This window comes from Loxodonta africana, chromosome 5, assembly GCF_030014295.1.
Source record: "Loxodonta africana isolate mLoxAfr1 chromosome 5, mLoxAfr1.hap2, whole genome shotgun sequence".
Classification (NCBI taxonomy): domain Eukaryota; kingdom Metazoa; phylum Chordata; class Mammalia; order Proboscidea; family Elephantidae; genus Loxodonta; species Loxodonta africana.
In genome coordinates, this window is record NC_087346.1 from 117,296,599 (window position 1) to 117,312,290 (window position 15,692).

The 15,692-nt window shown below is 41.5% G+C and overlaps 1 protein-coding gene across 27 annotated transcripts in view; it reads left to right on the forward strand.

Annotated features, from left to right (window-relative positions):
* RBM47 (RNA binding motif protein 47) overlaps nucleotides 1-15,692 on the forward strand; it is a 232,163-nt gene that overhangs the window by 23,246 nt on the left and 193,225 nt on the right. For 4 of the 27 annotated variants that reach the window (XM_064285896.1, XM_064285888.1, XM_064285911.1 and 1 more), the window contains one exon: nucleotides 15,520-15,684. The exons of 11 other annotated variants lie outside the window; for them this stretch is intronic. Coding sequence is in view for 9 of the 16 variants with exons in the window: in XM_064285888.1 (XP_064141958.1) it covers nucleotides 15,520-15,684 (165 nt within the window). In the remaining 7 variants the exon portion in view is untranslated. Of the gene's footprint in view, nucleotides 1-12,960; nucleotides 15,685-15,692 lie in introns of those variants that run through there. 12 more of the 27 variants (XM_064285893.1, XM_064285895.1, XM_064285898.1 and 9 more) reach the window with 5 other exon arrangements.

The window sequence follows — 15,692 nt, forward strand, 5'->3', positions numbered from 1 at the left end:
CTAGGTGGACTCGAACTTCCGACTTCCCAGTTAGCAGCTAAGCATGTTAACCATTTGCACCACCCAGGGACTCCAGATTGTATGTAGGAACAGAGAATGGTTCAGTTATACCACACAGATGGAGAGGTGAGAGTGGAGGTGAGATGAGGGCTGAGGTCCAGTTAGTCAAGGCCTTGGATGCCAGACAGAGGAGTTTGGTAGGTATGACAGTTTATATACTCCTACCAGTAATATGTGTAACTGTTTAACTATAGCTTTCAAGTCTACTCTGGCCTTAGTTCTAAAATACAGCTGTACCACAAGGCCTTGACTTTTCTTACGCTGGTCCAATGTCCCTTCTTGCAGATTTTCTTAGTACGGAAGATGTGAAAGACTGGAACATGCTGTTTTACAAAATATCTCAGGAAGAACCAATCTGGGAAGCATTGTGCAACAGCCCTCATCTCTCCATTATCACTTTCAAATCAAGAGAAATATTCCTGAGTATAGCAGAATATGCTGTCTTTGTTCTGTTCCTTACCCTTACACAGTTCTGGGCAACAAAAGAGGCCAGAGTGGAATTTTTCATATTTGAAGTAGGTGGGGGAGGGGAGGAGAGAAAAAATGATTTCCTAAATTATTCCTTTGGATTGGTTGTTCTTGTCGGTTGCCATTGAGTCAGCACTGACTCTTGGCAACCTTATGTATAATAGAATAAAATGTCTGGTCCTGCACCATCTTCGTCATGATTTTCGTATGTTTGAGTCCATTGTTTCAGCTATTATGTCAAGCCATCTCTTTGAGGGTTTCCCTTGTTTGGATTTGTTGTTGGTGTTAGGTGCCATCGAGTTGATTTTGACACATGGTGACCCTATAGGACAGAGTAGAACTGTCACACACGGTTTCCAAGGCTGTAATCTTTATGGAGCAGATCACTAGGCCTTTTCTCCCACAGAGTTGCTGGTGGGTTCAAACCACCAGCCTTTCAGTTAGCAGCTGAGCACTTGACGGTTGCCCCACCAGGGATCCTTTGGATTGGTTAAAAACGAAAAATAAAAACCCATTGCATTGAGCTGATTTCGACTCATAGCCACACTACTGGACAGAGTAGAACTGCCATATAGGATTTCCAAGCCTGTAAATCTTTACAGGAGCAGACTGCCGGATCTTTCTCCCTCTGAGTGGCTAGTGAGTTCAAACCACCAACTTTTCTGTTAGCAGCCAATTGCTTAACCACTGTGTCACTAGGGCTCCTAATTTGGATTGGTAACCAAAAAGCCAAACCCGTTGCCATTAAGTCAGTTCCAACTCAGTGACCCTATAGGACAGAGTAGATCTGCCCCATAGGGTTTCCAAGGTGCGCCTGGTGGATTCAAACTGCCGACTTTTTGGTTAGCAGCTGTAGATCTTAACCGCTACACCACCAGGGTTTCCTTTGGCTCGGTAGGGAATATATATTTATCAGTATTTCTGGTACATCTCAAGTGGTTTTGCATGGGTCTCTGTCTTCCAGTCAGGTATTGTTTAATGCTTTTATTTATGAAATCGGCCCATTGAATAACCAATTACTTAATGTTTTTATAATAAAGTATGCCCCAGATTGTTTTCATTGATACTAAATTGGATGAAGAGGTTGGTGGACATAGCTGAGGTTTGGAACGCCATTTTGGTGTTGACACAAAGAAGCGGGGCTTCTCAAAGTGTGTGCAGCCTGAGCCTCTGCATCCGAATCATGCCAGGCTCTCATGAAATATCTGGATTCCCCATCCCCGGCCGGCAGACTGGGAGTCTCTGGGCGCGAAGCCTGGGAATCTGCATTTTTACACAGGTCTGAAAAGAGAACTGATTCTTTTTTATGCCAGGTTAAGGATTGCCCTGAGTCGGACTTGACTCAGTGGCAGCTGGTTTGGTTTCTGGTTTAGAGAGGTAAGAGAATGTTAATTCACAAACTTTGTATTAATTACTTCACAAGTGTGAAAGAAACCTTCAGAAAAACACTTTTAAGTGATACAATCCAACCATGCATTACCAAAAAAAAAGTAAGTGTGATACAGAGTGATATAAATAAGAGGAAAATAAGTTAATGATTGTGAAAAATAATTTAATGCTTCTCTTGTACTCTGCATCAAAGCTAGTTTTTGTCGTACTGATAATTGAAATCTACTCAGTCCAGTGAAGAAGAACAACAAAAAAGATTAAAGGTTATGAGAAAAAAGAAAAAAACGATCGTTTAAGCAAAGGTCAAAGATTCTGCGTTTGAAATCTGGCTGGGAAATACTGGAATTCTGGAAATTGGTAGAGTTCTTGATACCTATTAAGAACGAGCATAGCACCGCTTTATTTATGAGCACACACGTTATTTATGAACACACTGAATTATAAAACATAATATTTGGAAATGAATCGCTCTGAAATCACCTTAGTGAATCTCTCCTGGGCATCCAAAATATATTTTAACTTGGAGAGATTCAGTTTCCACAGAGTTTTACCTCCAACCAAATGCTTTTTTTTTTTTTTTAATTTTTTTTTATTGTGCGTTAGGTGAAACTTTACAGAGCGAATTAGTTTCCCGTTCAATAGTTTTTACATAAAGTGTTCCATGACAATAGTTTTTCATTCCCCACGGTGTGTCCCACCAGATTCTTGCTGGCTCCTGAATAGTACATACTCTTTCTGCCTCTGTGTTTCCTGTGCCTTCTTCTCTAGCTAGAGAACTCCATTCCAATGCCTACCCCTCTGGGAAGCCCTTCTCTGTCATTCCAGGGAGAACCCATCACATGTCAAGATAATCATGAAATTACCCCACCTATCTGCCCTGGTGGCCCAGCGGTTAAGCGTTTGGCTGCTAACCAAAATGGTGCCAGTTCAAATCCACCAGTCGCTCCTTGGAAACCCTATGGGACAGTTGTACCCTGGTCTTATGGGGTTGATAAGAGTTGGAATCAACCCAAAGGCAACGGGTTTGGTTTTGGTTTGATTTTCTGCCCCCAGATTTATTTTCTTGCTCCCAGATGCTGTTGCTTTTTAAGAAAATCACAATTAAGTGCTGATATGTCACTTACAATGTCATTCACCATGTGAGGCAGTATGTCTAAAGGTGGAGACCAGAGCCCTTGCTTGGATAAGGGGGACCGCTACTAGGCTTGCTTAGAGACCCTAGATTTGAAATTTCACACAGTTCACAGGTAAAATGAGGTTCACAAGAAGATGTGTGTTATCACATCCAATCTTTAAAAATTGGTTAGCCACATTTAAAATTTAAGACAGTGTACACACCTACTCTGTCTCACACACGCACACATCTAGATTTCTGTCTTGTCACAAAAACCAAAGCCTTGTCAGTAACTGGCAATCACTAGCCAGTGCTGGGTGTGGATGGCCTGCTTCTGCCCCCTGCGGTTGGGGAAACCCCTTATTAGCAAGCACAAAGGTCAGAAGCCATTTGAGCTGCTGTTTTATGCTAAAAATACAGATAAGAGGAAAATGAAAATTTTGTTGGCCTTATGTCTCTTAAAAGCAGGAAAAAAAGAAAAGAAAGCAGCTGCTTCTCTCATATGCATTGCTTTCCCTGCCCCTGCAGACATTTAGACTTCATTAGTGTTTCTGGCCCCTACGTGTCTGTCAGTTTGCTGTACTGTGGGGGCTTGCGTGTTGCTGTGATGCTGGAAGCTATGCCACCGGTATTCAGATACCAGCAGGGCCACCCACGGAGCACAGGTTTCAGCTGAGCTTCCAGACTAAGACAGACTAGGAGGAAGGACCCGGCAGTCTACTTCTGAAAAGCATTAGCCAGTGAAAACCTTATGAATAGCAGCGGAACATTGTCTGATATAGTGCTGGAAGATGAGCACCCAGGTTGGAAGGCACTCAAAAGGTAACTGGGGAAAAGCTGCCTCCTCAAAGTAGAGTTGACCTGAATGACGTGGATGGAGTTAAAGCTTTCGGGACCTTCACTTGCTGATGCGGCACAACTGAAAATGAGAAGAAAGAGCTGGAAACATCCATCAAAAATCGGGACCTGGAATGTACGAAGTATGAATCTAGGAAAACTGGAAATCATCAAAAATGAAGTGAAATGCATAAACATGGATATCCTAGGCATTAGTGAGCTAAAATGAACTGGTATTGGCCATTTTGAATCAGACAATCATATAGTCTACTATGCTGGGAATGAAAACTTGAAGAGGACTGGCGTTGCATTCATCATCAAAAAGAAGATTTCAAGGTCTATCCTGAAGTACAACACTGTCAGTGATAGTATAATATCCATACAGCTACAAGGAAGACCAGTTAATACGACTGTTATTCAAATTTATGCACCAACCACTAAGGCCAAAGATGAAGAAATAGAAGATTTTTATCAGCTGCTGCAGTCTGAAATTGATCGAACAGACAGTCAGGATGCATTGATAATTACTTGTGATTGGAATGTGAAAGTTGGAAACAAGAAGGATTGGTAGTTGGAAAATATGGCCTTGGTGATAGAAACAATGCCAGAGATTGAATGATGGAATTTTGCAAGACGAACGACTTCTTCATTGGAAATACCTTCTTTCACCAACATAAATGGTGACTATACACATGGACCCCACCAGATGGAACTTACAAGAATCAAATTGACTACATCTGTGGAAAGAGAAAATGGAAAAGCTTGATATCATCAGTCAGAACAAGGCCAGGGGCTGACTGTGGAACAGACCACCAATTGCTCATATGCAAGTTCAAGCTGAAACTGAAGAAAATCAGAGCAAGTCCACAAGAGCCAAAATATGACCTTGAATATATCCCACCTGAATTTAGAGACCATCTGAAGAGTAGATTTGACGCATTAAACACTAGTGACAGAAAACCAGACGATTTGTGGACTGACATCAAGGACATCATCCATGAAGAAAGCAAGAGGTCATTGAAAAGACAGGAAAGAAAGAAAAGACCAAGACGGATGTTACAGGAGACTCTGAAGCTTGCTCTCGGACGTCGAGCAGTTAAAGTAAAAGGAAGAAATGATGAAGTAAAAGAACTGAACAGAAGATTTCAAAGGGCAGCTTGAGAAGACAAAGTAAAGTATTATGACATGTGCAAAGAGCTGGAGATAGACAACCAAAAGGGAAGAACACGCTCAGCACTTCTCAAGCTGAAGGAACTGAAGAAAAAATTCAAGCCTCAAGTTGCAATAGTGAAGGATTCTATGGGAAAAATATTCAACGATGCAGGAAGCATCAAAAGAAGATGGAAGGAATACAAAGAGTCATTATACCAAAAAGAATTGGTTGATGTTCAACCATTTCAAGAGGTGGCATATGATCAGGAACCAATGGTACTGAAGGAAGAAGTCCAGGCTGCTCTGAAGGCATTGGTGAAAAACAAGGCTCTAGGAATTGACAGTATCAATTGAGATGTTTCAACAAACAGATGCAGCACTGGAGGTGCTCACTTGTCTATGCCAAGAAATATGGAAGACAGCTTCCTGGCCAACTGACTGGAAGAGATCTGTATTTATGCCTACTCCTGAGAAGGGTGATCCAACTCAACGCGGAAATTATAGAACGACATCATTAATATTGGAAACCCTAGTGGCATAGTGGTTAAGAGCTACACCTGCTAACCAAAAGGTCAGCAGTTCGAATCCACCATGCATTCCTTGGAAACCCTTTGGAGCAGTTCTACTCTCTCCTGTAGGGTCACTATGAGTCAGAATCGACTTGATGGCAGTGGGTTTGGTTTTTTGGTTATCATGAATATAACACACAAGTAAAATTTTGCTGAAGATCATTCGAAAATGGCTGCAGCAGTATATTGACAGGGAACTGCCAGAAATTCAGGCTGGTTTCAGAAGAGGCCGTGGAACCAGGGATATCACTGTTGATGTCAGATGGATCCTGGCTGAAAGCACAGAATACCAGAAGGATGTTTACCTGTGTTTCATTGACTATGCAAAGGCATTTGGCTGTGTGGATCATAACAAATTATGGATAACATTGCTGAGAATGGGAATTCCAGAACACTTAATTGTGCTCATGAGGAACCTTTACATAGATCAAAAGGCAGTTGTTCAGACAGAACAAGGGGATTCTGATTGGTTTAAAGTCAGGAAAGGTGTGTGCCAGGGTTGTATCCTTTCACCATATTTTTATTCAATCTGTATGCTAACCAAATAGCCCAAGAAGCTGGACTGTATAAAGAAGAACGGGGCATCAGGATTGGTGGAAGACTCATTAACTACCTGCGTTATGCAGATGACACTACCTTGCTTCCTGAAAGTGAAGAGGACTTGAAGCACTTACTAATAAAGATCAAAGACCCCAGCCTTCAGTATGGATTGCACCTCAACATAAAGAAAACAAAAATCCTCACCACTGGACGAATGAGCTACATCATGATAAATAGAGAAAAGATTGAAGTTGTCAAGGATTTCACTTTACTTGGATCTACAATCATCAGCCATGGAAGCATCAGTCAAGAAATCAAATGACGAATTGCATTGGGCAAATCTGCTGCAAAGGACCTCTTTAAAGTGTTGAAAAGCAAAGATGTCACCCTGAAGGCTAAGGTGCGCCTGACCCAAACCATGGTATTTTCAATCACATCATATGCGTGTGAAAGCTGGACAATGAATAAGGAAGACTGAAGAAGAAATGACGCCTTTGAACTGTGGTGTTGGCAAAGAATATTGAATATACCATGGACTGCCAAAAGAACGGACAAATTTGTCTTGGAGGAAGTACAACCAGAATGCTCCTTAAGCAAGGATGGCGAGATTGCATCTTACATACTTTGAACATGTTGACAGGAGGGATCAGTCCCTGGAGAAGGACATCATGCTTGGCAAAGTAGAGGGTCAGCGGAAAAGAGGAAGACCCTCAATGAGGTGGGTTGACACAGTGGCTGCAACAATGAGCTCAAGCATAAAAATGATTATAAGGATGGCACAGGACAGGGCAGAGTTTCTTTCTGTTGTATGTAGGGTCGCTATGAGTCGGAACCGACTCGATGGCACCTAACAACAACAACAACAGTATTTCTAGAATGTTTATCACGTTCCTAAATACCAAAGACAAAGCTTTAACAGCCTTATAGAGATACAATTCACATACCATGTAACTGACCCATTTATAGTGTCTAATTCAGTGTATTTTAGTATGTACGCATATAGGTGCAAACACCACCACAGTCAATTTTAGAACATTTTCGTTACTTCAAAAAGAAACCTGGAAACGCTGGTGGCATAATGGTTAAGTGCTTTGGCTGCTAACCAAAAGGTAGGCAGTTCAAATCTACCAGGCGATCCTTGGAAACTCTTATGAGGCAGTTCTACTCTGTCCTCCAGGGTCACTATGAGTAGGAATCGACTAGACAGCAGTGGGTTTTGGGTCAAAAAGAAAACCATTACCCTTTAGCTGTCAGACCTATATATCCCCATCCTCCCCAGCAACCATTAATTAAATATCAGAATTTTCGATGATACACAAGAAGAGATTGAAAGAAACCACAACACCAAACAAGTCAGCCAAAATTCCAAGGCAGTTCTTATTGACTTATGAGATTGTCTCACGTGGAGAGATCCTGTGGAGCTCCACTATTGCTTCTTCTTGTTGCCCTTTAGCCTGGCTTACTGCCCTACCCAATTTCTCTTAAAAACTCATGATGAAATCTCCTCCCTTGGGCCAATAAATACAGAATCCTTCTTTGGAGTCTTAACTCTTGCAAAATGATTTATAGTTGTAAGGAACTCATTGCTACATCCTAAGACAAACCCAGGCAGCTGCCTCTGATGGACATCAGAGAGAATGGAGGCACTCAGTTGCAGTAAAAATAAATTTACTCCTTCATCAAAGCATCATGCCTGGGAATCTTCAAGGCTGTCATCCTGACCAGTGACCTTCTATGTAACTTTAGGAAACAAAACCATTTATCCTCTCTATGCTTTATGCTTTTTTTTTATTATTTTTTTTATTTTTTTATGCTTTATGCTTTAGTGTTCTTAAGGGAGTGTCATGGCTCCCTTAGCACTTCCCTTTGACAGGATTGGTCATTCTTTGAGGAAAGAGTGGAACTGCCCTATAGGGTTTCCAAGGAGGGGCTGGTAGATTCAAATTGCCATCCTTTTGGTTAGCTGCCGAGCTCTTAACCACAATGCCACCAGCACTCTTCAGCTTGAATTAGACATATATAAGAACCTTCCAAAGTTCCTAGGTGGTGCACACTGTTAAGGCTGTTGGCTGCTAACTAAAAGGTTGGAGCTTCAAGTCCGTTCAAAGGTACCTTGGAAGAAAGGCCTGGTAATCTACTTCTGAAATTTCAGCCATTGCAAACCCTGTGGAGCGCAGTTCTGCTCTGACACACACGGGATTGTCATGAGCTTAAATCGATGGCAACTGGTACTATGGACCTTCCAGGTTTTGCCATTTATTCTGAGTATTCAACTGTGACACTTTAAATCCTGAAAGGTAAACTGCCCCAGAAAAAATACCTGGGTGGAGAAGCATTGACTTTTAAATAAGAAAACCTCAGGGAAGCTGCTATTCTCTCTCTCTAAGTCTTTGGACTCACCTGCTGACAGCCTTGAGTTAGCAGCTAAACTTGTAACCGCTGCGCCACTATGGTTTCCTCCTATTGGTCTAGGGTTGCCATATTTAACAAAAATATAGGATGCTAGGTTACATTTGGAGCCCTCGTGGTGTAGTGGTTCAGAGCTCGGCTGTTAACCAAAAGGTTGGCAGTTCAAATCCACCAGCTGCTCCTTGGAAACCCTATGGGGCAGTTCTATCCTGTCCTATGGGGTTGCTATGAGTTGGAATAGACTCAATGGCAATTTTTTTTTTTTTTTTTGGAGACTACAGTATCACTCAAGGTACATTGTGGCAGAGGGAAGCTGAAGGCCCAATTTTAAGGCCTGGCTTCATCACCTTGGCCCTGGGCAAACTACTATAATTTCTCGGAATTGCAAGTTTACCTTTTTATTTTCCTGAAATGAAAACTGCAGAAATACCAGTAACTGACATTTATTTAGGGAGTACCATTTATCTGCCTAATTTAATTAGCAATCCTAATTAGAAGGGCCCCTTTTCCTCCAACTCATTTAATTCTCACAACTGCCTCAGAAAGGTATCACTATGCCTATTATATAGACAAAGAAACCCCATCATGCTACCAAAAACCAAAAACCCCAAATCCATTGCTATCGACTCTATTTCAACTCATAGCCTCCCTGTAGGGACAGAGTAGAAATGCCCCATAGGATTTCCAAGGCTGTAAATCTTTACAGAGGCAGACTGCCATATCTTTCTCCCGTGGAGTGGCTGATGGGTTTGAACTACTTACTGGCCTTTTGATTAGCAGACAGGTGTTTAACACTGTCCCATCAGGGTTCTTTCCCATGACACCACTACCTTGTTTTTACCTGCTGCATGTGTGGATGTGATGTCTTCTGTAAGGAAACCAAAAAACATGTTTATAAAAGACAACTCAGCTCTTCCAAATTGGTAGTAGAGAGAGAGTCGCCAGTGGGCAGGAGCGCCTAGTCCTCCTAGCTGGGACTTCTTTGTTTCCAAGGGTCACCTTCTCCTTGGAGATCTCTCACCAATTACCATTAGGTCCACGTTGCTGCCCTTGGGATTTTTGCTTCTGCTTTAAAATTTGAATACAAGATGGATATAGGACGCTTGAGGTGGTGGAACAAACACAGAAAGTAATATGGAACTAGATATTCTGGTTAACAAGTTAAGGCTTTTCTATCTTTGTTTGTGGTAGGGCCTCTACCCTCAGCCTAGCTCCCTCCCATCTCCATGCAATGGGGTGGTTATTAACCCCTGTTATCCAAGAACATCCTCCAACTTGTATGATTTCAAAAAGTCACCATGTCTTACTCTGCACCTGCTCCATCAAATAGTTTTCCTTTCCTTGTGGTCAAAGTTCACCTTCCAGATTCTCATTTCTCGTTTGAGGAACCTCTTCTTTTCAGGCTGTTTACCATTAGGAATCACCATATTCTTTAGGTAAGGGACCCCCCCCCGCCCACCGCCCAGTACTTAACTGTTCTTTACCCCAAACCTTAACAAGAGGAACCTACAGTTAGCTGCACATTCAACTCGTTGTAGAGGATTAGGAGGTTGGGGGTAGTCATTTTGTGACATCTCCCTAACCAGGTTTCCACTGGCCAATTTTCTTAGAAGTAGATTTCCAGGCCCTTCTTCCTACAGTCCCTGGAGAAGGACATCATGCCTGGTAAAGTAGAGGATAAGTGGAAAAGAGAAAGACTCTCAACGAGATGGATTGACACACTGGCTGCAACATTGGGCTCAAACATAGCAACAATTGTGAGGATGGCACAGGACAGGGCAAGCAGCTTTTTATTCTATGTACCTTGGCTCACTATGAGTCAAAAGTGCCTCGAAAGCGCCTGACAACAACCCTAAACAGTTACTTCTCTAAGATGTGTAAAATCAGTTGTCCTATAGACCTGGCTCCTGGTGACCCAACGTGTGTCAGAGTAGACCTGTGCCTCACAGGGTTTTCAATGGCTGATTTCTCTCCATTATACTTCATATAAGGAGCCCTGGCAGTGCAATGGTTAAGTGTTTGGCTGCTAACTGAAAGGCCAAGAAAAGACCTGCCGATTTGCTGTTATAATGATTACAGCCTAGGAGCAGTTCTACTCTGTCATACAGGGTTGCTATGAGTCGGAATGAACTCACGGTATACAGCAACGACATACTTCATATGGATCCCTGCCCCACCGTACTTAGCAAAATGCTGGGCATTTAGTGAACAGGTGTTGAACGGAATGGATTTGACACATTAAGTTTACGTTAGGGAGGGAGCTTGGGTGGGTGGAAGAAGCCAAGGGACAGGGATGTGGGTAGTGTGGGAAGAGATGATGATGCCATCTTGCTTACCACTTTCTAGACTACCCTGCTTTGTTCCCCAGAATGTATTCATTCGTTTGCTGATTCAACAGATATTTCTAGAGCGACTACTATTTGCTAGGGAGTATATTATTTGATGCTGGGATTGACAACAAACAAAGTAGACACCGTGTCTGCCCTAAAGAGCTTATGTCCTCTGTACAGTGCTTGGTGGACAACCTATCATGGTCTTTTACTAACAGTAATATAAAACATAATATAGAACGTGGTTTATTGTGCTGGATCGTGTGCTGAAACACTTTGGTTTTATGGTGCTGCCTGGAATTTGCTTTGATTTTTGAGGTTGAGTGTGAATGCTGACGCTGGTTTTGTCCTGAGAAACTCCACTGTTGTGGTTACTCTGGTTAACCGAGATCGCCCGTATGAGGCAAGGTAATGCTCGGCAGTTGTGTAATGTATGTACTTTTTCTTTACATAAGACATTTAGAAGTCGGCTTAATAGAGCCTAATGAAACAATTAGGAATATATATGGGGTAATTTAGTTGCTTTCTTACTTCTACAATAAAAGTGATAGTTCTTGATGATTGCAAACTTGTTCTGGTGCTGGGAAATGAAAAAGATACATAAGAGATTCAAAGGAAATTGCCCCCCCCCTCTTTTTCATTTGTTACATGAATTCCATTCCATACCATATTTTTTTCCTCCTGTGCACAGTGAAGTTTGAAAATAAACAGCAGAGACTCTGTTTTCCTAGTTTAACTAACATGGAAACATCTAATCCTCTTAGTTTTCTTGATTTTGCAAACAAGGATTTGTTGGAGTAAAATCTTTTAAGTAGTCCAGTCACATGGAATAGGTATTCATTTAATGACCCCAAGTAAAACCTGTTAGAAAAAGCAAAGTAATGGATTAACTGTGTCCCTCAAACTCATTTTCTCTGCCTTATTTTTCAACTACAGGTTGAGCAACTTAAATGCAAGTAGTGAACGCAAAGCCAATTCTCCCCTTTGAGTAGGGAGCAGTCACTTCACATTATTAGCTATGCTTCATTCAACTTTCTGACCTTTCCATTTGGGGCTTGTGGGTAAAAAAAAAAAAAGGTCTACCAATATGCTGGCCAATAAAATAGCCACTAGCCATTTGTGGCTACTGGAAATGTGGCTAGTGGAATTGAACTGAACTTTTAATTTTAATTAATTTGAATTTGAAGATCAAAGTGCAGTGTAAAAAAAAAAAAAAATTTTTTTTTTTTTTAATTTAATAACTCTTTTGGGAACCTTGTAAGTATGTTTGGAGCAACTTAGGTATTTGATTCTCCATTTCCAACTGCAAATTTTTAGTAATACAGATCACGGTTTTGTGAGGAGAATATGGCATTCAAACTGAGAAGTGCTGTAAGTGCAAAATACCAGATTTCGAAGACTTAGTAAGAAAAAAGAATGTAAAGTAGCTTCTTAATAATTTTTTAGGTTGATGTCCTGTTGAAATGATAATATTTTGGATTGTTATTTTTATCGAATCAGTTCTGACTCATGGGGACCCCACATGTACAGAGCAGAACTGCTCCCATGGAGTTTTCACGGCTGTTACCTTCCTAAGCAGATCCACTTGGCCTCTGGATGGGTTCGAACCATCAATCTTTCAGCTAGTAGTCAAGAGCTTAACCATTTGTGCCACCCAGGGGCAATATTTTGCATATACTGGGTGTAATAAAGTATATTATTAAATTAATTTCATTTGTACCTCTTAAATGTGCTACTAGAAAATTTAAAATCACGTAGATGGCTGACATGATCTTGCTAATGGACAGCATTGGTTTATTGGATTGGAACGACAGGCCTATAGGATGTTGTGGTTCATAGGATTCTCACCACAAAATGGGCCCATGAATTATTGTCAGGTCAACTCCACAAAATAGATAATCTTGTCCCCTCTTAATTCAGATTTTTTTTTTTTTTTTTTAATTTTGCTATTATGGTAAGTATATAGCTCCTTGGAAACTATGGGGCAGTTCTACCCTGTCCTGTAGGGTCACTAGGAGTCGGAATCGACTTGATGGCACTGGGTTTTGGGATATATATATATATATATATATATATATATATATATATACCCTGGTGGGCATAGTGGTTAAGAACTATGGCTGCTAACCAAAAAGGTCAGCAGTTTGAATCCTCCAGGTGCTCCTTGGAAACCCTGTGGGGCAGTTCTACCCTGTCCTATAGGGTTGCTATGAGTCGGAATCGACTCGACGGCAGTGGGTTTGGTTTATGTACATATATATATAGAGCTCTGGTGGCACAGTGGATAAGAGCTCACCTGCTAACCAAAAGGTTGGCAGTTTGAATCCACAAGCTGCTCCTTGGAAACCCTGTGGAGCAGTACTACTCTGTCCAATAGGGTCGCTATGAGTCAGAATCGACTCGATCGCAATGGGTTTTTTTATATATATATATATATATACATACAAAAATTTTTGCCATTTTCAACATTTTTTACATGTACTATTCAGTGACATTATGTTCACCATGTTGTGCAACCATCCCCACTCTCCATTTCCAGATTTTTCCATCACCTATAAAGCTCATGGCTTCCCCCACACCCACCACCCCCAAATAATTCCTTCTTTCCCTCTCCTTCCTACCCCTGGTAACTACTAATATGCCTTGGTGTCTGTACATTTGCCTATTCAAAAAATTTCACATAAGTGGCGATTTTATTTCTTGATGTCACTTTTAAACATTGTAAATAGAATTCCACCTAGGTAGATCTTCTAAACTAGTAGGTCCTGTTTGATTTTGCTTTTTTGTTGTTCACTGATTTTAGCTGTTATGTTTTGAGCCCTAGCTACTATGCACCGGGCCTTGTACCAGGCATTTTATATGCATTATCTTTGTCAATCCTTAAGTGAGAACTGTTACAGTGCCATTTCACAGATGGAGGAACCGAGGCATAGAGAAGTTATGTCTCTTGCCCTCTTGACACCCTAAGCCATGTGGTAACTCAAAGAATTACAGGGAAAGAGAAAATTATAGAAAAGACCAAAAAGGACAAGTTTTCAGATATAAGGACAATGAAATTTAAGTAGGTTCTGACACGAGTACGATTGTGAAAACTGCGAAAGTGAATCAAAGTAGAAAATGAAGCCAGAGGGCTTCAACAAACATTTATTAAGTGCTAAGTGAGAAAACTGTAAGTATATGTTGGTTGGTTTCTTTACCAAGAAATAGCACAATGGTACTGCATCTATCTAATCTAGAGATTTGTGCTCAAATAGGGAAACTGTCTGTAATGAGGCAGAGAGTTGGGGCTTTTGGTTTCTCGTTTGGCTGCATTCCCATCTCTTTGTAAGCCATAAGGTCAGTCCAGACATTTTTTTAAAAGCATGGAAGACCATAAGGGAGGATGGGGGAAGGGAAAACAGGATTTGAAAAAAAAAAAAAAATTGAGGAGGGAGGAGGAAGGAATCGCTAGTACAAGACAACATCCTTGTTTCTTTTTTCGTAGAATCTGACCAGGTACCTATGATGCTATCTGCATTTGTTTGGATTACCACATGAGCTGTTTTCCAGAACCGTCTTCATGTAACTATTAACTCCCTGATCTTTCTGGGGCTGCCCTCAAGGTGTTTAGTCTGCAAAAAAGCTGTTGATAAGGACCCTCGTGAGTAGGCATTTCCCAGTTTGAGGAAGTACCTATGGCTGGTGTTAGACGGGGTCACTAGCATGCAGAGGGCTGGAGTGTGGGTACAGTCATTGGCTAGATGGGGTTTAGCCTCTTTCCCGGAACTGAAACTGGTCGTAATCCATTTGGTGGCTCAGCTCTTGAGGAAGGCTGTTTCAGGAAGCAAAACCATACGGAACTAAGGGTACAGTCATGTGTTCTTTGGTGACTCATGCAGGATTTCTCTAGCAGGTGACCCACAGGCCACCAAATGCACGGGGTGTGCTGAAAGTTAATGATTCTGACTTTATTTGAGCAACTCCCTTCTTTCTCCTGGAAAGGCTTGAGTGACAGGCAGCATCCAGCATGAACTTTGGAGGCAGCTTTATAGGGTTGCTTTGAGTCGGGATCAACTTGACGGCAGTGGGTTTTTTTGGTTTTTCCTGATTCTGACCTCCCAACTCCACCAGGTCTGTGACACTAGGAAGGAAAGCCATTTAATACCTCAGTTTCTTCATCTCTAAAATGGGCACAAAAATAATCGTAATTATAATAATACTTCATAGGATTCTTGTGGATACTATATAAGATAACACATACAAAGCAGTGCTTGCCACACGGCTATCGTGTTTAGCAAGAAAAAGGAACAACCATCAATTGTTCAAAGACAAATAATTTTTCATCATGATATTAAGGATATGTTTGTTGGGTATTTTATAGTTTATGAAATGCTTTCATATATTTACGTCAGTTGGTCAGAGGATTGTAGTTAGAATGTTTCACTTTTGCAAGAAATAGGCTGATGAGCCAGTATAATCTAGAAAAGATAAGGTGAAAGCACGTAAGGCCTTCACAGGCAAGAATGCACTTAATTGCCTGGAGTGTTGCCCAGGATGGGTTTGGGAAAGGTGCTAAGGTGGACTTGTCCCTACAATGTTGGTTGAATACCTGCCTCTTAGAAAGTTATGTGAGCCTTCAGGGCAGTGATGTTTTCCCCTCTGTCCCTAACAGAAGGAAAACAACGCCCACTGCCCCGGGTAGGGGTGGAACAGACGAACAGTTGACAAGCCAGAGGCACCTCCACCTTTCCATTGCCCCTGCCTGCAAGGAGGCCTCGACCAGGTCTGCTGGCCACCTGCCCTGCCTTTCCTCTCAGCACTTGAAAACACCTGAGAGGTAAAAAT